Source organism: Podarcis gaigeae (assembly GCF_964106915.1).
Source record: "Podarcis gaigeae genome assembly, chromosome: 14".
Taxonomy (NCBI): domain Eukaryota; kingdom Metazoa; phylum Chordata; class Lepidosauria; order Squamata; family Lacertidae; genus Podarcis; species Podarcis gaigeae.
Genome location: NC_139690.1, coordinates 15310303 through 15331303, shown reverse-complemented (window position 1 = coordinate 15331303; position 21001 = coordinate 15310303). Strand labels below are relative to the sequence as shown.

General features: G+C 46.5%; 1 protein-coding gene across 1 annotated transcript in view; it reads right to left on the bottom strand.

Annotated features, from left to right (window-relative positions):
- GATM (glycine amidinotransferase) overlaps positions 1–7519 on the bottom strand; it is a 32445-nt gene extending 24926 nt beyond the window's left edge. The window contains exon 1 of the mRNA XM_083712819.1: positions 7352–7519. Coding sequence (XP_083568945.1) covers positions 7352–7420 — 69 coding nt within the window. The 5' untranslated portion in view covers positions 7421–7519. The remainder of the gene's footprint in view (positions 1–7351) is intronic.
- Positions 7520–21001: the final 13482 nt, after the last annotated feature.

The window sequence follows — 21001 nt, the reverse complement described above, 5'->3', positions numbered from 1 at the left end:
ACCACATTTTTGCACCATTGCAGCCCCAGGCAACAGTGGGTGCGTGATTTTTTTGGTGCAGGCTGTAGCCATGGACATGCTATGTGATCTGATGGTGAATTTGGGGTGACCCAATGCAAAGATCCTGAGGATCCATGCTTTGTAACCACATTTTAAGTGGGGAGCGAAGGAAAAACAAAGAAGGGACATTAGAGGGGTGTGCAGAGAAGCAGCTGGCTAAGAATGCAGGAGAGGGATTTAACGGGAGGGAGGAAAGAAAGGCAAAAGTTTCCCCCCACCCAAGCCAGCCATCTCTCTCTCTCTCTCTCTCTCTCTCTCTCCCCCCTCTCTCTCCCTTCCCCCCTCTCTCTCCCTCTCCCCCAGCAGCACCGGAGCTTGCCTGGAGGGGGGGGCTTTCCCTGCTCTTTGTTCCGTTTCAGCAAACACAGCAACGAAACAGAGGAGGGTGGGCAGTAAGACCCTGAGGCAGAATGCAGGAAAGCAGCCGCTTCCTCCTTTCAGGTTTCGCTTCTCCGTGCAGCGTGCAGCGCCGCGATTTGATTTTTGCATGATTTTTCGGCTCCAGGGACCACACATTCGCTCTATAACACGCACAGACATTTCCCCTTCCTTTTTAGAAGAAAAAATCTGCGTGTTATAGAAGGAAAAATACGGTAACCCTTCCCTACGTGAGGCGTGGGATGCAGGTGGCGCTGTGGGTTAAACCACAGAGCCTAGGACTTGCCGATCAGGCTGTTCGAATCCCCACGACGGGGTGAGCTCCCGTTGCTCGGTCCCTGCTCCTGCCAACCTAGCAGTTCGAAAGAACGTCAAAGTGCAAGTACATAAATAGGTACCGCTCCGGCGGGAAGGTAAACGGCGGTTCTGTGCGCTGCTCTGGGTTGCCAAAAGCGGGTTAGTCATGCTGCACACATGTCCCGGAAGCTGTACGCCGGCTCCCTCGGCCAATAAAGCGAGACGAGCGCTGCAACCCCAGAGTCGGCCACAAGTGGACCTAATAGTCAGGGGTCCCTTTACCTTTATGTGAGGCATGCTGGCAGATGCAAAGGGGAGCCACACAATTGCCGTCGCCCCGCCCAAGACAGGTCAAATCTTGGCTCTAACACAAGGAGACATCAGTGGCATCTACAGTAAGTAAGGTAAAGGGTAAAGGGACCCCTGACCATTAGGTCCAGTTGTGGCCATTTACCTTTACCAGAGCAGTACCTATTTATCTACCATATTTTTCGTCCTATAAGGCGCACCGGCTCATAGGACGCACCTCGTTTTTTTTGGGGGGGGGAATGAATAAAAAAAAATTATTTCCCCCCCAGCCGCGGCTGCCACCCCAAGCCTTGCACACGCCTGCCCGAAGCACGGGGCACCCTCCGGAGAGCTCCGCGTGCTTCGGGCTGCAGCCCCAAGCCTCGCGCGCCGGACGGGACCTCCCGCCAGGCGCACAAGGCTTGCGGACACTCGCCAGGGCTGCAGGCTGCTGCCCGCAAGCCTTGTGAGCCCGCAGGAACTCCTGCTGGGCTTGCAAGGCTTGTGGATAGCTTCCTGAAGCCTGGAGAGTGAGAGGGGTCGGTGCGCACCGATGCCTCTCGTTCTCCAGGCTTCAGCGAAAGCCTGCATTCGCCCCATAGGACGCACACACATTTCCCCTTCATTTTTGGAGGGGGAAAAGTGCGTCCTATGGGGCAAAAAATACGGTACTTGCACTTTGACATGCTTTCTGCTAGGTTGGCAGGAGCAGGGACCGAGCAATGGGAGCTCACCCCATCGCAGGGATTCGAACCGCTACAGTAAGTAAAAAGGTAAAGGTAAAGGTACCCCTGCCCGTACGGGCCAGTCTTGACAGATTCTGGGGTTGTGCGCCCATCTCACTCAAGAGGCCAGGGGCCAGCGCTGTCCGAAGACACTTCCGGGTCACGTGGCCAGCGTGACATCGCTGCTCTGGCGAGCCAGAGCTGCACACGGAAACGCCGTTTACCTTCCCGCTGGTAAGCGGTCCCTATTTATCTACTTGCACCCGGAGGTGCTTTCGAACTGCTAGGTTGGCAGGCGCTGGGACCGAGCAGCGGGAGCGCACCCCGCCGCAGGGATTCGAACCGCCGACCTTTCGATCGGCAAGTCCTAGGCGCTGAGGCTTTAACCCACAGCGCCACCTGCGTCCCGTACAGTAAGTAGCCTGCTGCAAATCTGGGCTTTGGGTATAAGGGCTAAAGCAATCCTAAGAGTGTATCTGCTTGGAGATAAATGGGCAGAGTCCTCTCCCTGGGCCAGAGAAAGGATCCTATAAATAAATATTTTTTTAAAGAAGTGCACACACCAGATGTGGCCAATATGCTAGCTGTAATTGTACTTTAAGGAACATACGAACTCTGCTAGATCATACCAACATCCTCTCTGGTCTTGCATTCTGCAGCCAGCCAGGCGTTAGGAGGGATGTGGGTGGCGCTGTGGTCTAAACCACTGAGCCTCTTGGGCTTGCCGATCGGAAGGTCGGTGGTTTGAATCCCCGAGATGGGGTGAGCTCCTGTTGCTGTGTCCCAGCTCCTGCCAACCTAGCAGTTTGAAAGCATGCCAGTTCAAGTAGATAAATAGGTGCCACTGCAGTGGGAAGGTAAATGGCGTTTCCATGCAGTCTGGTTTCTGTCCAGGTGTTCCGTTGCGCCAGAAGCAGTTTGGTTCTGCTGGCCACATGACCCGGAAAGCTGTCTGTGGACAAATGCCGGCTCCCTCAGCCTGAAAGCAAGATGAGCGCCGCAACCCCATAGTTGCCTTTGACTGGGCTTTTTAGGAGGGGCTGCAGCCCAGTGTAAGTAGCATCTCCCTTGAATGCAGAACATTCCAGGTTCATTCCCGAACATCTCCATGTAGGGCTGGGAGAGAAGCCAATCTGGAATGCTGGAAGGCTGTTGCTAGTTAAGAACGGTCCTCCAGAACAAATTAAGTTCTTAACCCGAGGTACCACTGTATGAGGCAGCTCAGTACAGTGGTACCTCAGGTTACATACGCTTCAGGTTACAGACTCCACTAACCCAGAAATATTACCTCGGGTTAAGAACTTTGCTTCAGGATGAGAACAGAAATCGTGCTCTGGTGGCACGGCGGCAGCAGGAGGGCCCATTAGCTAAAGTGGTGCTTCAGGTTAAGAACAGTTTCAGGTTAAGAACGGACCTCTGGAATGAATTAAGTACTTAACCCAAGGTACCACTGTATAATAATAATAATAAATTTCATTTATATCCCGCTCTCCCCAGCCGAAGCCGGGCTCAGGGCGGCTAACAACACTAAAACAGTGCAACATTATATAAGGCAGCAGGACAGGAGCGCAACAGCGGCCTCCCTAAATATATGTTCCAGCAAGTGGTATTCAGATGCATATCGCCTCTGCTTTCCGCAGGAAATACATAGCCAGCTTCACAACTAGCAGACATGGACAGTTTGGGGCAGGAGAGAGAGGAATCTCTTACAGCTGTCAACACAACTGCTATGTGTCAATCTGAGAAGAATGGCGCACCTTGAACTTTGACACCTCCCTGGTAAGACAAGTCGTGTTGGAGGCTAACTTCTTACCTGGTTGAGAAGGAATGCTCTGAGAGAGTCCACCATGCTAAAGTGCACATTCCAGGACTTGAAGTTAAATCCTGTTGACAAGGCAGCACCTTCCTTCAGTTAACTCGCTCACAACAGATGACAGTGGTACCTTGGTTCTCGAACTTAATCCATTCTGGGAGTCCGTTCAACACCTGAAACCATTCGAAAACCAAGGCGCGGCTTCTGATTGGCTGCAGGAGCTTCCTGCACTCAAGTGGAAGCCGCATTGGCTGTTTGGCTTCCAAGAAACGTTCACAAACTGGAACACTTACTTCCGGGTTTGCAGTGTTCGGGAGCCAAGTTGTTCGACAACTAAGCCGTTCAGGAACCAAAGGTACCACTCTACACACAAAAGTGCAGAAAGAGACAGTTGAGCGTATTCACATCATGTACCTACTGGGCATTCTTAGTCAAATCGGATTTACAAAATAACACCCATCGTTGCTTTGCTTATTTGAAAAGATCCATACCTGCCTTTCCACTAACTGGGCCCAAAGCAGCTTTACCAAGACGGCCACCTGCCATGTATGTTCTAGTTGAGATTCCTGCTCTGCAAGGGGTTGGACTAGATGACATTTGGGGTCACTTCCAGCTCTAAGGGACGCGGGTGGTGCTGTGGGTTAAACCACAGAGCCTAGGACTTGCCAATCAGAATGTCGGCGGTTCGAATCCCCATGACGGGGTGAGCTCCCGTTGCTCGGTCCCTGCTCCTGCCAACCTAGCAGTTCGAAAGCACATCAAAATGCAAGTAGATAAATAGGTACCACTCCGGCGGGAAGGTAAATGGCGTTTCCATGTGCTACTCTGGTTCACCAGAAGCAGCTTAGTCATGCTGGCCACATGACCCGGAAGCTGTACGACGGCTCCCTCGGCCAATAAAGCGAGATGAGCGCCGCAACCCCAGAGTCGGTCATGACTGGACCTAATAGTCAGGGGCCCCTTTACCTTTACCAGCTCTACAATTCTATGATTCTACATGACAGGGGCCTAGGAAGCAACAGAGGAACACAGCAAGCTGTCAGGCCATTGGGTCTGCCTCGCTCAGCAATGTCTATGTTGATTGGCAGTAGCCAATTGAGGGTTTCAAACAAGATTCTCTCCCAGCTCTAGCTGGTGATGCAGGGGATTGAATCTGTGTGCAAAGCAGATTCTGTACCACTGAGTTGCAGCCAGGAAGAAAGGAACCTTTACTGTATATTATATATATTCAGGGTGGCTTCCCAATCTTTCCCTCTCCGTTTCAGCACCCTCTGTGTCACACCCACCATTTCACAGCTCCATTCGATATTTTAATCCTCCCTCCTCCATATTTCAATCAAGACAGACCACACCACCACTGAAATAAAGGTTTGCTTTCTAGGGTCCAACAACACACGCACTTCATTAGCAAATTACTGTTTAGCAATGCAGGTTTTGCCACAAGGAAGCGATATGGAAAGGGGTTGATCAAGCACAGATTTAGGGGGGTGCGAACAGTTCGATTGCACCAGGCATGGGGACCTGGGGGGGGTGCCGCAACTATGATGTAGAATGGGGGGGCACTGAATTTTGCCGCTGAAGTTTAAGACCCCAAGGTCCACTGCTGGGTTGATAATACCGGGATTATGTTGCTTTGGTTAAGGATATGCAAGATGCTTGTTTGCAGTAATTGCATGAGAGACCTAGCAATCTAGAGAAAGGTAAGTTTTCTCCCCAATTTATCAGTACAATTTATCAGTACGGGTTACATACGCTTCAGGTTACATACGCTTCAGGTTACATACGCTTCAGGTTACACACTCCACTAACCCAGAAATAGTGCTTCAGGTTAAGAACTTTGCTTCAGGATAAGAACAGAAATCGGGCTCCAGTGGCGTGGCGGCAGCAGGAGGCCCCATTAGCTAAAGTGGTGCTTCAGGTTAAGCACAGTTTCAGGTTAAGAACGGACCTCCGGAACGAATTAAGTACTTAACCTGAGGTACCACTGTACACATTTTCCCCTCTCACCTCCTGCATGCATGGTAATGGGAATGCTCTTGTCACAAATTTGTGTATTTGGATACAGCACATGGTCATACTTTCATACTGGAATCATTCATCCATCCAACCAACCAACCAACCAACCAACCAACCACAAAAAGTATTACTTCCTCAGATTCAGCCAGGAAGCATATAACTAAGCCTGTATGAGGACCACTCCCTTCCACCACTTTGACCATTTTTAAAGCTTACAGTCCCCGACACTGTGAAATGGTACAGTGGTGCCTCGCAAGACGAAATTAATTCGTTCCGCGAGTTGCTTCGTCTTGCGATTTTTTCGTTTTGCGGAGCGCGGATTCCCTCGGTATTAACGGCTTTAAGAAAAAGGAAGCAAACCCGCAAGACGTTTTTGTCTTGCAAAGCAAGCCCATAGGGAAAATCGTCTTGCGAAGCAACTCCAGAAACGAAAAACCCTTTCGTCTTGCGCGTTTTTCGTCTAGCGAGGCATTCGTCTTGCGAGGTACCACTGTACATATATGCACACAAAAAGTATGCATTATTTTGTAAAAGTAGCATACAGGATGTTGTTCAGCTAGTACCGAACCCCATGCCCAATCAGCCACTTTAAAACACACCTGCAGCCCCTCTGTGTCTCTCACCTGCCCTGCATATGCAATCCAGACATATCACAACTCCACAGAATCTGAAGCTCCGACTCTTGCACTTATGATTATTGCAAGGCTTGCAGTGTGGAGCAGAGACTAGCTTGGTTAAGGTTAGTGCAATGTGATCATTAGCTCAAGAGGAAGAAATTAGGCAATCTTCACAAGCTGTTTTTTCTTTTATGCACACATAAGCATCAGGTTAAAAAAAATATTTTATACCCTACAAAGGGCCAGAGATGAGTCAATTAATAGCTGGAAGCAATTTGGACAATGGGATGGGGGAGGGGAAGAGTTTCAAGTGAATTTGGATTTGGTTCCCAAACTTGTAAGCAACATTTTAATTTAAACCATTCACACCCACACCCCAAATTATGGAATGTTGGAGAAGTTGAGTTATGGAAATAGTTCTATAAAAATGGAAGCATTTCCCTTATTTTTTTAAGGCATTTTAACCTGCAAGTTAAATATATTGTCTTAAAAAATTCATATTCAGCAAGGGTAGCTCTCCAATGCAAATTTCAAAAACAAGAATGTGCTTGCGTTGGAAATTCCAAACATCCAATCCTGACTTTTTGCCAGATTCCACTTTTCTCTCAAGACACTCACACTCCTTCCAGTCCCTAGAAAGAAGAATTAAGAGAAGCTGTTAAATCATAGCCCGGCCCCATTCCGAATAGGAGAAGAAGATAAGAGCGTCTCCAAGCCTCAGCGAAGTCACGCTCTTACTCCGTAAGCCCTGCTCTGATGAGCAAGCAGCGTCCAGCGGCGAGAGGAATGCACTCTGCACATGCACAGATTCCCTTTCACCCAATCATGTCCTTCTTCCTCTCAAATTAAGTTCTGGTTTAAAATACTGTTTAGGAGGCTTGCCTTGCCTAGAAAGTAGTCGAATGTTAATTTTTTTAACACCGTCCCAAGGGAGAGAAACCTTTTCATTGCAAATTCTAGCACGTTTTCTTGACGCAAAGTGAGACGGGGTTGTTTTTTTAAAGTAAAAAATATTTAAAAATATACTTTTGTTAATGTTGCACCCATAAAAATAGAGCGCACGGCCTCGATCCTTGGCGGACTGTTCTTTCCATCCCTTGCCCAGAGCGAGCCATCCGAGCGCCCAGGATCGCGCGCACCGGGGTCTCCGCACCTACCCTGGACCCGATGTAATGCACGGCTTCGGCCCCCCGGCTCCCTCCTCGCAAGCACCGGACGCGCAGCATCCCTCTCTCTCCGCGGCTCTGGCGACAGGAATGATCCCTCTCTCGTCCCCTCCGGGGAACACACAGCACGCCTACCCTAAACTAGCAGCGAAAAGCGAGAGGCAGTGGGACGGCCGCGACCCTTTATAGCAGCTGCCGCCTCGCGATTGGCTGGCCCAAAGCGATGGGGCGGAGGGAGGCGGTGGGCGAGAGCCCCAAATTAGCAGGCGGCGTCCGGCCAAGGCGCCTCCGTTGCCTTTTATAGCCTCCAGGGGCGCCTCTCTGGCAGGGATGAATGGGGAAGGGGGCTGGTTAAAGACGACCATTCAGATCCGCCCCTCACCCTTCTCTAAGAAAGCCACGGGGGTGTGGGGTGTGGGGAGATCTCTTGTTTTCCGTGGCTGGATTTGTCCAGTGCCAGATTTACCTATAAATTAAACAGCTATAGCTTAGGGCCCCACTCTCTTAAAAGGTAAAGGGACCCCTGACCATTAGGTCCAGGGAGCCTGCGAACAGCTTCTGGGTCATGTGGCCAACATGACTAAGCCGCTTCTGGCGAACCAGAGCAGCGCACGGAAATGCTGTTTACCTTCTCACCAGAGTGGTACCTATTTGTCTACTTGCACTTTGACGTGCTTTCGAACTGCTAGGTTGGCAGGAGCAGGGACCGAGCAATGGGAGCTCACCCCGTCACGAGGATTCAAACTGCCGACCTTCTGATCGGCAAGCCCTAGGCTCTGTGGTTTAACCCACACCACCACCTGTGTCCCTTGGGGGCCCCCCAAAAAAATTAAGAATAAAACCCTGGATGTATATTTCCAAAATATAAGATAAAATAAAACCTACATACAGCAAGTGTATGGACCTATTAGGTCCATAAATTACCATATAGCATATATTTAACACAAAAAACAGCAACAATTTGTTGTTGACAAAGGACAGCTGGACATATAAAGGGCCCCATTACCTTCAGTAGCTTAGGGCCTCATCAAACCTAAATCTGGCCCTGGTTGCACCTTGCAGCAAAAGGAAGTGGTAGAGTCCCTGCTGTGGACTGCACCACTTCTGACTCAATGTGGAGGGTGCAATTCTCTGGAATGTTTCACCACTTAAAAATGGATGAGGGAGCCTGCTGTCCTGTGCCTGGGAATATAAGCCCCTTTAATAGGATGTGTAGCCAGTGCTAGGCCTGCAAAAACTAGACCCGTTGGAGTTAAGAGAAATGGCAGCCTTAGCTTCATTAATTTCTGTGGGTCTGCTGTAAATAGGGTTAGCATTGGATAAAACCTATCATGGCACTTCGTTCTGAGTAAACATTCATAGGTCACATTGACACAATAAAGTGCTGTGGTACAAATAACAGAAGCCAAGTCCGCAACTGGAGTGGTGCTTCTGCGCAAGCGCAGAGTTCGATAAAGTGCTTCTGCGCATGTGTGAAGCAAGCAGAATGCTTCTGCACATGCGCAAAGCGCCCGGTGAAACCGCGTTCACAAGCCGAAAAGACGCAACATGAACCTAACGCAACATGAGGTATGACTGTATATTTATCACGCCAGTTTAAACAGTCATGGCTTCCCCCAAAGAATTTTGGGAACTGTTGTTTGGTTAAGGGTGCTGAGAGTTCTTAGGGGACCACTATTCTCCTCCCAGAACTACAGTTCCCAAAGTTTCCTGTGAAGAAGGATTGGTTGCTAAGAGAGCTATTTTGTGCCCTAGGCAAGGCTGCTTGCACCCACCCCTCCTCAGCCCCTGAAAAATGCTAACTTCCCTTTTGAAAAGCAACATACTTGAAGAGAAAAAAAGAAAAGCAAAAAACTTGAAATTCCTACATTTATTTTAAATTGCAAGAATGTGAAACACAGCAATATTTGATGATCTTTCTCAAATACAAAAGAAAATGTTTTAGCACACAAATCACTTTGAATACTCTTCTCCATTGTGATGTTAAAATTCAAGTCTCTTAAAAGTTTCAATTTCAGGCACATCTAAACCTTACTTCTCCTTTTCAAATGTTCAAATTTTGCCAGCAGTTCCTTTTCAAATGTTCAGATTTTGTCAGCAATTTCTTGAGGTCTTCTTCTTCAAGTGCTGATACTTGAGTATGTTCAACTTATATACTTGCCATGCCAACTCTTTTGCAACATCGCTGATTGTATGTAAGTTTTTATAAGCTTGAGCTTTGAGAAACTGCATTCCCCCTTGCCACCGACACTGGAAGTGTGAGAAGAAACCTTAGAGCAACAAGAACATTAGGCACATTATACATGAGTTTTTGCTATAGTATGAAGAGAAGTATTCGTTGTGAAGCGTAGACTTGGGAAGTCTTTGAGCTATTGCTTTAAGTTTACAGCATAGACCTTCAGCATCAATAGCTTCGATTCTTCCAAATTCTTGCAGGCCTTATGTACCTCTTAAGTAGATTTTATGTTGATATAGTATTTATCACAAAGGAAGCCAGATACAGAATTACAGTGGTACCTTGGTTCTTAATCCATTCTGGAAGTCCCTTCCAAAACCAAGTGTTCCAAAACCAAGGTGCGCTTTCCCATAGAAAGTAATGCAAAATGGATTAATCCGTTCCAGACTTTTAAAAACAACCCCTAAAACAGCAATTTAACATGAATTTTACTATCTAATGAGACCATTGATCCATAAAATGAAAGCAATAAACAATGTACCGTACTGCAGTCACACAATCAAGCAATCAATAGCTGAACAGGGTTCCACACAGTCACAAAAACAAAAAAAGCCGCAAAAACAAAAATGCAAAATAAATAGCGAAAACATACAGACCTCAGCGTAACACTCTAAACAGAAGTGTGGCACTCAAAACAAAAGCGCAGCACTCAAATTGGAAGTGTAACATTCAAAACAGAGCATGTTCGGCTTCCAAAAAAAAAAATTCACAAACCGGAACACTTACTTCCAGGGTTGTAGTGTTTGGGTTCCAAGTTGTTTGACTACCAAGGCGTTTGAGAACAAAGGTACCACTGTATATTGTTGTACCTGTTGGAATCTCTCTTCAGCTAAGACCCAGTTCTTAGTGTCAGAAAGTCCTTCCTGATGCTTAGTTACATTTCCTGTAACTTGAATCCATTGGTCTGAGTCCTACCCTCTGGAGCAGGAGAAAACAAGCTTGCTCCATCTTCCATGTGACAACCTTTTAGATATTTAAAGATGACTGTCATATCTCCTCTCAGAGTGCTTTGGCTCCTAGGCCAAACCAGTGGAGCTTCCTGTGGGCGTGCTACAAGTGAGCCATAGCCCCTCGCCCCTTTTGCACCTTGCCCCGGGCCCTGGCGACCTATGCTATGCCACTGGCTCCCACAGTTCTTTGGGAGAAGCCATAACTGTTTCAAGTGGGATCATAGCACTTTAAATGCATGATGTGAATGTGGGCATAGATTGCTTGTTAGTAGGTTCCTTGCAGTTAGAAAACTCCATGGCTGGCGGAAGCAATGTTTCTGATTACCAGCTGTTGGGAACCACAGAATGGGGAGGTTCTCTTGGTAGCCTTCTGGCTAAGCACCCCTCTTCTAAGGAAATGAGTACTGCTCTGGCTGTCCCTGACTCTTGCATGTTTAGAGCATGGTTCCTATGAGAGAGAGAGAGTGGGGTTTTCCTTTCCAAATTGATGGCAGCATATTCCTGGATTGAGAACGGTTCTGTGGCTGTAGGCACACCCCTTACGTGTGCAAAAATGCATATATTGGGGGAAAGCGTGCATAAAAATGCATATATTCATGGAAACCCCCCCCCCCACAAAAGTGCATTATATTAGAGGACTTTGGTTTCCAAAAATGTATACATCAGGAGAAATTGCATACAAAAATGTGTCTATTGGGGGGAAATTCACACAATTATGTGGATGAATTTTAAGGCGGACTTTTTAAAAATCACAAACTGTTGTGCAAATGTGAGAAAACAGGACTTAAGATTGGAAAAAATGAGAAATGGGGAGAAACAAAAATTGACAAACTTGACCACCCCTAATCTAGGGCCATGCCTGAAATGATGATTCAGGAACGCATGATATCCTTTTCCAGATCAGATAGTTCCAAAAGTTTAAACATTGCCCCCACCCCCGGGAAATTGCTTTCCTCTTGATCTGCCATGAACCTTTGGAATGTTTACTGTGCATTTTTGCACAATGAGTGAACTTTAACATTTAATAAGGGTGGCATGCAGCAGGAATCTGTCACTGAACAGTACGTACAGTAGAAAGCAGTGCTCCTTTGTGAACTTATACAGTCGTACCTTGGCTGTCGAACTTCCAAAAATGTTCGAAAACCAAGGCGCTGCTTCTGATTGGCTGCAGGGGCTTCCTGCACTCAATCGGAAGCCGCGTTGGACATTTGGCTTCCAAAGAACATTTGCAAACTGGAACACCCACTTCTGGGTTTGCAACGGACAAGTGCCAAGGTGTTCAACAAACAAGGTACGACTGTAATCATTTTGCAAACACGTAAGCTTTCATATAATTATCCCTGTCTGGAATGCATGCATTTACTTTCCCTCTGACCTTATTATTATTATTATTATTATTATTATTATTATTATTATTATTAATTATTTATACCCCGCCCATCTGGCTGGGTTTCCCCAGCCACTCTGGGCGGCTTCCAATCGAGTGTTAAAAATAATACAGCATTAAATATTAAAAACTTCCTTAAACAGGGCTGCCTTCAGATGTCTTTTAAAGATGAGATAGCTGCTTATTTCCTTCACATCTGACAGGAGTGTGTTCCACAGGGCTGGTGCCACTACCAAGAAGGCCGTCTGTCTGGTTCCCTGTAACCTCACTTCTTGCAATGAGGGAACCACCAGAAGGCCCTCGGCGCTGGACCTCAGTGTTCGGGCTGAACGATGGGGGTGCTAATGTATATATTTTTCACAGTCCCAAACCCTGCATATACACATATGAGCATTACACCTGTCAGTTCAGGATAACGCTTCATGCATCTGATGTAGTGGACTCCAGTCCATTAGAGCTTATGCTAAGGATCCCCAAACTTTTAAGGCCTGGTGGCATATTTGGGATTGTAAGAAACCATTGCAGGCACAGGTACTGTCAGTGAGTTGATACCACATTTGAGAAATTGGTCAGTTGCCTGCCCTGGCTGGGGTTGAACTCCTCCTGAAAGAGCAAGTACAGTAGTACCTCGGGTTAAGAACTTAATTCGTTCTGGAGGTCCGTTCTTAACCTGAAACTGTTCTAACCTGAAACCTGAGAGCCAGTGTGGTGTAGTGGTTAAGAGCAGTTGTCTCGTAATCTGGTGAACCGGGTTCACTTCCCTGCTCCTCCACATGCAGCTGCTGGGTGACCTTGGGCTAGTCACACTTCTCTGAAGTCTCTCAGCCCCACTCACCTCCAGAGTGTTTGTTGTGGGGGAGGAAGGGAAAGGAGAATGTCCTTCGGGTAGTGATAAAGCGGGATATCAAATCCAAACACCTCTTCTTCTTCTTCTTCTTCTTCTTCTTCTTCTTCTTCTTCTTCTTCACAACCTGAGGTACCACTTTAGCTAATGGGGCCTCCTGTTGCTGCCGCACAGATGCGCAATTTCTGTTCTCATCCTGAAGCAAAGTTCTTGACCCAAGGTACTATTTCTGGGTTAGTAGAGTCTGTAACCTGAAGCGTCTGTAACCTGAAGCGTCTGTAACCCAAGGTAATGCTGTATATAGTCTCTGGGTGCTTCTGAACCCAGCTGGAGTTAAAAGTAGACTCAATGTCCAAAAGTGCTTCTTTACCAGCTGCGACTGGTATAACAGCTATGACTGTTCTCGGACCAGGAAAGTTTGCCCTCAGTAGCTCAGGCCTGAGTGACTTAAAGACTGGCTTACTGCAATGCACTCTATGTGGGACCTCCCTTGAGCACACTGGAGAGCCAGTGTGGTGTAGTGGTTAAGAGCGGTAGTCTCGTAATCTGGAGAACCGGGTTCGCATCTCTGCTCCTCCATATGCAGCTGCTGGGTGACCTTGGGCTAGTCACACTTCACACCTCTCAGCCTCACTCAGCTCAGAGTGTTTGTTGTGGGGGAGGAAGGGGAAAGGAGAATGTTAGCTGCTTTGAGACTCCTTCAGGTAGTGATAAAGCGGGGTATCAAATCCAAACTCTTCTTCTTCTTCTAAGAGAGGAAGAGTGACTGGCTGAAGTTCACCTCTCAATCTTCATGGCTCAGAAGGAATTTCAGCCAGATCTCCCAAGTTCTCGCCCACCCTATTCATTGGGTCCCACTGTCTCTCTGATTGCTCTGCCTCCAGGAAAGAAAGAAAAGGCATTAATAAAATAAATGAGCATTCTGTCCAGCACAGGGTTTATGTTTATTTTACATACCCAATTAAAGCAAGAGCCTCCATGGGTGAAAACACACTTGTGAGATTTATGTCTTGTACAGAAATGCACATTTATGTCAAGTCTAAATAAAATTCCCCCCCCCAGTGGAATATTATGGCCCCAATTCAATGGTGCACTCAGACATCTGCTAAGACTGGGTTAATAGAATTCAATTGAGAGAATCCTCTATTTTTTATTACTGAAACTGGCATCAGTTGAAAAGAAATTTTAAATAAAGGATTTGGACCATTAAGATTCCTAAAAATTCTAGGCCATTCAACTCAGATAGCCCCAGCTTAGGTAATTAATTATTGGCTCAAGGTTAACTCTAAAGGTCCCCCTCTATGCCATCAGCTGGTTTTGAAACTTTGGTTCACCTCTAAGCAACTTGACTGATTAGGAAAACTCTGACTCTGCATATGTCTGGGGGCTGTGTGCATTTGCACCAAGAAAAGCTGAACTCTACAAGTCATATGAAGCATGGACTTGCTTACTTGTCATCATATAATTTATATTTTACTGCATTACTTCATTTCAAAAAGATATGTATAATGTTCATCATTTATTCTGACTTTGCAAGTCATGGCAAGGGGCAAACAGGTTTTCAGGGCCAGCAGAATCACCGTGCTAAATAACACATTTAAATTCAAGCAATTCTGTACTCTAGTGCAACTGTCCTGAGCATACGGCTAGGGACAAGGGATAAACTCAGATTGGTTTGCATCTTATTGGGAACCACCTAATTCATATGTGTTTAACCAATACATGAAGGGATACACAATTATCTTTTGAAATTTGCACTTCTCTATTTCTCCAGCCAACAATGGGTACAAAAATGCATACATCGGATGAAAATGTGCAGAAAGATATAGACATTGCAGAAAAATATATACCCCGAAGTAACTTTCAAAGATAGTTATTAGGAGAAATTGCTTGCAGAAATGTGTTTATTATTCAAAACGAATTTAATAATATGCACGTTAGGAGAAATTTGCATAAAATGCTGGTGAATTTTCACAAGGAGCTTTTTAAAAAATCACATATTTCTACAGAAATGTGGAAAACTGAGTTTAAGAGTGGAAAAATGAGAAATGGAAATTGGTAGGTTCATCCATCCCTACCTGCAGACCCTGAAGAGTTGTAAGCATGATCTAATATCATTTCCCCTGTCAGAGCTGAGCTATAGACAAGCTGTCCCAGATGACCCTGGACATGGGGACCAGGTGTCAGGGACCGTGCTGAGGAGGGGTGCTCTGAGGAGGAATGGTGGGAGCCTCCCCCTCCCCCTGCTCTTGATCAGGATCCTGAAACTTCCCAGGAGCAGGAGGATAGTATAGATTTGGAACAGTGGTTTGCAGAGGGACATAGTTCAGAAGGCAGAAGCTGGGAAATACTGGATGGGGAACAGCTACCCTCTTTCCCCGAAAATAAGACAGTGTCTTATATTAATTTTTGCTCCCAAAGAAGCGCTAGGTCTTATTTTCGGGGGATGTCTTACTTTCGGGAAAACAGGGTATTCCGGGGAGGCCTTATGTTCGGGGGAGGCCTTATTATCGGGGAGGTCTTATTTTGGGGGGGATGCCTCATATTACAGCGAGAGGCAAAACTAGAAGTAGGTCTTATTTTCGGGGGATGTAGGAGAATAAGCACCAGGAGGGAGAGAGTTAACAGATTCACTGTCAAGATTCCCAAAAATCAAGAAGAGCTGGTGAGGTGGCAGCACAGAAAGCACAGTGGTTACAAGATGAGGTTACAAGATGCGGTAGTGATGGGGGTGACTAGGGAGGAAGTGGGTGGAACCGTTAATTGGGAGCACCGCCATTCCTAGAAAATGGATTCTTTGTTCTCTTGCTGTTATCATTAAAGTTTCTAACTGGTTAAGAAGACTCCTTTCCTTTTGTTCTGCTTATCTACTGCCACAGGCGGAGGAAGCCAATTTCCTGAAGCCTGACACCAGGAGATAAGAGTTCAAAGCCAAGGAACAAGCTAGGAGTGAGACCTGAGGAATCAGAGCCAAGGGTTAAGCAGGAATCAATGGCCAGCACCAAGGACCAATCCAGAATTCAGGACTAATGAGCAAACAAAAAAATGGGACCATGTGGTCAGACACAAACATAACGAGAGCATGCCCCAGAGCTCAATAAGATCCTGTTGTTCAGTCAAAGCTAGACACAGACAAGGAGTCCATTTAAAGTCCTTTTCTGTCCAGAAGGATCAGAACTGTCAGCCTGAGCAGATGAGCTGTTCTAGGACCTAAGGACGCTTAACTGCCTTGGCCAGTTCCCCCTAAGCTGGTGCCCTCCAAACCTTTGCTGGTTGGGTCTGATGGGAGATGTGGCCCAAACATTTAGAGAGCACCAGGTTTGGGGAAGACTAAGCAGATGCGTCAATTTGCAGATCATCAAGTGAGGTAGCAGCAATGCTGGCCCAAGGCCTTTGGCGCCTGAGGCAAGATCTGCCACTCATGCTTGCCACCCCCAATCCAGACCCACACCTCAGTGGGGTGGGAGGAGTGTGCCACCTGGGTTGTCTCCTTGATGCGCCAGTCATGCGAGGGCAGCTTCAGGGCTGCAGGGCAGACCACATGGAACACCTTTCTAGCCACTTTCGACCCCTCAGAATTTGCTGCCTGAGGCAGCCGCCTCACTCTGCTTCATGGTGGAACCAGCGCTGGGTAGCAGCACAGAAAATCTGTGTTAAGTTGTGGGTGAACATATCAGACGACACAGCAATTCTTCAAACAGCTCTTGTTTATTCACAGGCCAGAACAGAACTGAACTGAAGGGTTCAGCCAGTCTGCTTATATAGAGCTCCACTACAATGCAACTGTAACAAATTTCTGTAACTATCCAATCACTGAACGTCACTTTCAATCCCTTATTTGCATATGTGGACCTGAGTGAAAACTATCTACAGTATCTCCCTGCTGGCCCAGGGTGAGAACTTCAGTACATAACAATCTGAATGACCCCTCAGTTTGAGTCCTGATGAACCCACGCTTTCAGAACAGCAGCAATCTGGGTACAGAAAGTCACGCTTTGATTCAGAAATTGTATGAGAAGTTGAACACATGGCAACCAAAATGAAAGAAAATGTGGAAGTCTCCGAAGCATAAAAGCGACCCACACGTTAGCAAAATTTTAAGAGCTGGTGGTACAGAAAATTGTTATGGGCCACTTGGCTGCGGCTATAAAGGTCTGTATAGTTAAAGCTATGGTTTTCCCAGTAGTGATGTATGGAAGTGAGAGCTGGACCATAAAGAAGGCTGATCGATGAAGAATTGATGCTTTTGAATTATGGTGCTGGAGGAGACTCTTGAGAGTCCCATGGACTGCAAGAAGATCAAACCTATCCATCCTTAAGGAAATCAGTCCTGAGTGCCCACTGGAAGGACAGATCATGAAGCTCAGGCTCCAATACTTTGGCCACCTCATGAGAAGAGAAGACTCCCTGGAAAAGACCTTGATGTTGGGAAAGATAGAGGGCACAAGGAGAAGGGGACGACAGAGGATGAGATGGTTGGATACTGTTCTCGGAGCTGCCAGCATGGGTTTGACCAAACTGCGGGAGGCAGTGGAAGACAGGAGGGCCTGGTGTGCTCTGGTCCATGGGGTCACGAAGAATTGGACACGACTAAACAACAACAACAATAGAGTGGTACCTCGTTTTTTTAGCTTCTCAGAAACCGAACGTTTCGGAACCCGAACGCCGAAAACCCTGAAGTAAATTCTTCCGTTTTTGAACACACCTTGGAAGTCGAAAGTCTTCCACTCCATTTCTTTTTTTCAATCTTCTCCATTGACTTTGCTGACCACCCTTTGCACCTTGCTTGTCGAATGTTTTGGAAGTCAAACGGTCTTCCGAAACGGATTTTGTTTGACAACCAAGTTGCCACTGTATTTTCTTTTTTAGAATAAAACAGATAATCAGTATTTTATCTCTCACTATTTAAATTTAGACTTGACCGGCTGCAATTTACTCACACGTAAAAGAATCAATCTTTGTTGTTGTTTTTCCTTTTCCTTTTTTGCAGCTGCTGCAGGAACTGTAAAAATCCCCATGCCAAGTATTGAGTCCTCATTTCCAATAATACAAATCCTCTTTCCAAGACATAAGCTTGGCCATTAACTCTCTTGGTGGCCGTTGGCCAGCTGTTATCTCTCAGTCTCGGTTCATTTCAGGCCAACCTTAGATTTAAAAAAAAATAAAAAAATGGCCACCTGAATGAAAAACGCCTGTTTGCTTAGCTCCTGCAACTCACCAGTATAACAAGCCTTCTTGCCAGTAGACAAATTGAACATCAGTTTTCACAAATGGACCACCTGCCAGGCAGTCAGCAGTGGAATAAGAGGACCCTGCCCACCTGCAGCTAGATGACCCCCATAGCTACTGTTTTAGAAGGTTCCTAACACAGTGGTACCTTGGTTCTCAAACTTAATCCGTTTCGGAAGTCCGTTCCAAATCCAAAGCATTCCAAAACCAAGGTGGGCTTTCCCATAGGAAGTAATGCAAAATGGATTAATCCGTTCCAGACTTTTGAAAACAACTCCTAAAACAGCAGTTTAACATGAATTTTGCTATCTAACCAGACCATTGATCCATAAAATGAAAGCAATAAACAATGTACTGCAGTCACACAAACAATCGATCAGTAGATGAACCGGGTTCCACACAGTCACAAAAACAAAAGAGCTGCAAAAAACAGAAACACAAAATAAATAGCAAAAACAGACAGACCTCCGCATAACACTCAAAACGGAAGTGTGGCACTCAAATTGGAGGCGTAACTCTAAAAACGGAGCACGTTCGGCTTCCAAAAAAAGTTTACAAACCAGAACACTTACTTCCAGGTTTGCAGTGTTCGGGTTCCAAGTTGTTTGAGTACTAAGGCGTTTGAGAACCAAGGTACCAATGTACTCAGAGGGGAGCTAGGGTAGAGTTCATAGATAACATTAAGTGCCTGCCCCCAATAATTCCAGAGGGAAAAGATTAGCCTATAAAGCTAATGTCTGTTCTAAAGAATCATGTGAACCCCAAGTCACATCGACACCATGCATTTAAAGCTCATGGCTTCCTCCAAAGCATTCTGGGAACTGTAGTTTATGTCTCAAAGCTACAATTCCTAGCCCCCTTAATAAACTACAGTTCCCATTATTATTCGGTGGAAGTCATATGTGTTAAATGTACTTCAGATGTGTACATGTGACATTTATCCTAGAAATCAGAGTGGGACGGGGGATGCAATCAAGAGTGGACATATTAAAAGTTGATAAAATTATGGCATGGACTGGAGAAAGTAGATTGTAAAATTCTGGCACAACACTACAAGTTGAGGCCATCCAATGAAATCAAGGGAAAGTATATTCTGGAAAGGGAAAAAATCACATTTGTAACAACAACCAAAAGGTTGGCTCTTGAGGTTATCTGCCCAGCTAGATTCCCTTATGGCCCCGCAAGTGAGCCACAGATCACTGAGCACACAAAACACTTTACAGTGCTAGGATAAATGCTGTCAGCGCAACATACCTAACTTGTGTGATGATGAACCAGTCTAACTAATATCCTTCCCTGAAATTGTTGAGCAATAGAGCTCAAAATTCAATTTCTTCCACTCCACTGACCACCAGCTTTTGTTAGTTATTTAATGTTTTGAGAATGGGACACGGGTGGCACAGTGGGTTAAACCACAGAGCCTAGGACTTGCCAATCAGGAGGTCGGCGGTTCGAATCCCCACGACGGGGAGAGTTCCCGTTGTCCGGTCCCAGCTCCTGCCCACCTAGCAGTTCAAAAGCACGTCAAAGTGCAAGTAGATACCGGTAAATAGGTACTGCTCTGGTGGGAAGGTAAACAGCATTTCTGTGTGCTGCTCTGGTTCGCCAGAAGCGGCTTAGTCATGCTGGCCACATGACCCGAAAGCTGTATGCTGGCTCCCTCGGCCAATAAAGCAAGATGTGCGCCGCCACCCCAGATTCGGTCATGACTGGACCTAATGGTCAGGGGTCCCTTTACCTTTACCTTATGTTTTGAGAACACCCAGAAGAAGAATCCGCTTTGAAGAACTTAGAAGAGTATAATTTTTCATAGTGACGGATCTAAAGAAGGGGGAGCTTGGAGGACCTCAATGAAAGTCACAAGCCCCACCCCTGACTCTTCCCACCTTTAGCTAAATCTTGTTCTATATAAGGTAAAGGGACCCCTGACTGTTAAGTCCAGTCGCGGATGACTCTGGGGTTGCGGCGCTCATCTCGCTTTAGCTGCATTTAAACAGCTGCGCGGCAGTGCTCTGACCCCAGTAGGTTCCTGCTTGCATCAGATCTCCCCATAGCTGTCAATGCTTCCCTTTTATTAAGGGAAATTCCCTTATTCTGAATAGGATTCCTCACAGGAAAAGGGAAAAGTTGACAGCTATGGATCTCCCGCCCTCCCTCCCCTTTAGGTCAGCTGCCTCTGCATATTGACCTTGCTATGGACTTCGGTTGGTTGCCTTGTCACAACTTTTTTTGGTATTAGCGGTTAGGCATTGGAATATGTGTGTTGGAGGATTGGGTATGGCCATCATCTACCCCTCCTCTTTTGGGTATTCCGTTAAAGGAATCCGGCAGTCGTGGATCCTGTCCGATACCCTGCTGGTGGCTAGGGCCATGGCACAACCCCCGGTGACTTCATGGGGAAGCTTCTAGTTGTATTTGCATCAACAAACTCCTCCTACTGGTTGTTAACCCCTGAAATGACTCCCCGCTGAGCGGGGTAGAGTCATGTATTACTGTTTTATCCAATGCCTAAGCCAATACCACACACATGCTATAACCAATAAAGTTGTGGCTGCCTTGCCGTGGCGAAGGGGCTTGAATAACTCAGAGAAGCTATGAGCTATGCCATGCAGGGCCACCCAAAATGGACAGGTCAAAGTCGACAGTTTTGACCAAACGCGATCCACCTGGAGCAGGAACTGGGGTTCACATGATTCTTTAGAAAGACAATATGGAAGTGAGAGCTGGACCATAAAGAAGGCTGATCGCTGAAGAATTGATGCTTTTGAATTGTGCTGGAGGAGACTCTTGAGAGTCCCATGGCCTGCAAGAAGATCAAACGTATCCATTCTTAAGGAAATCAGCCCTGAGTGCTTACTGGAAGCTGAGGCTCCAATACTTTGGCCATCTCATGAGAAGAGAAGACTCCCTGGAAAAGACCCTGATGTTGGGAAAGATTGAGGGCATAAGGAGAAGGGGACAACAGAGGACGATATGGTTGGACAGTGTTCTCGAA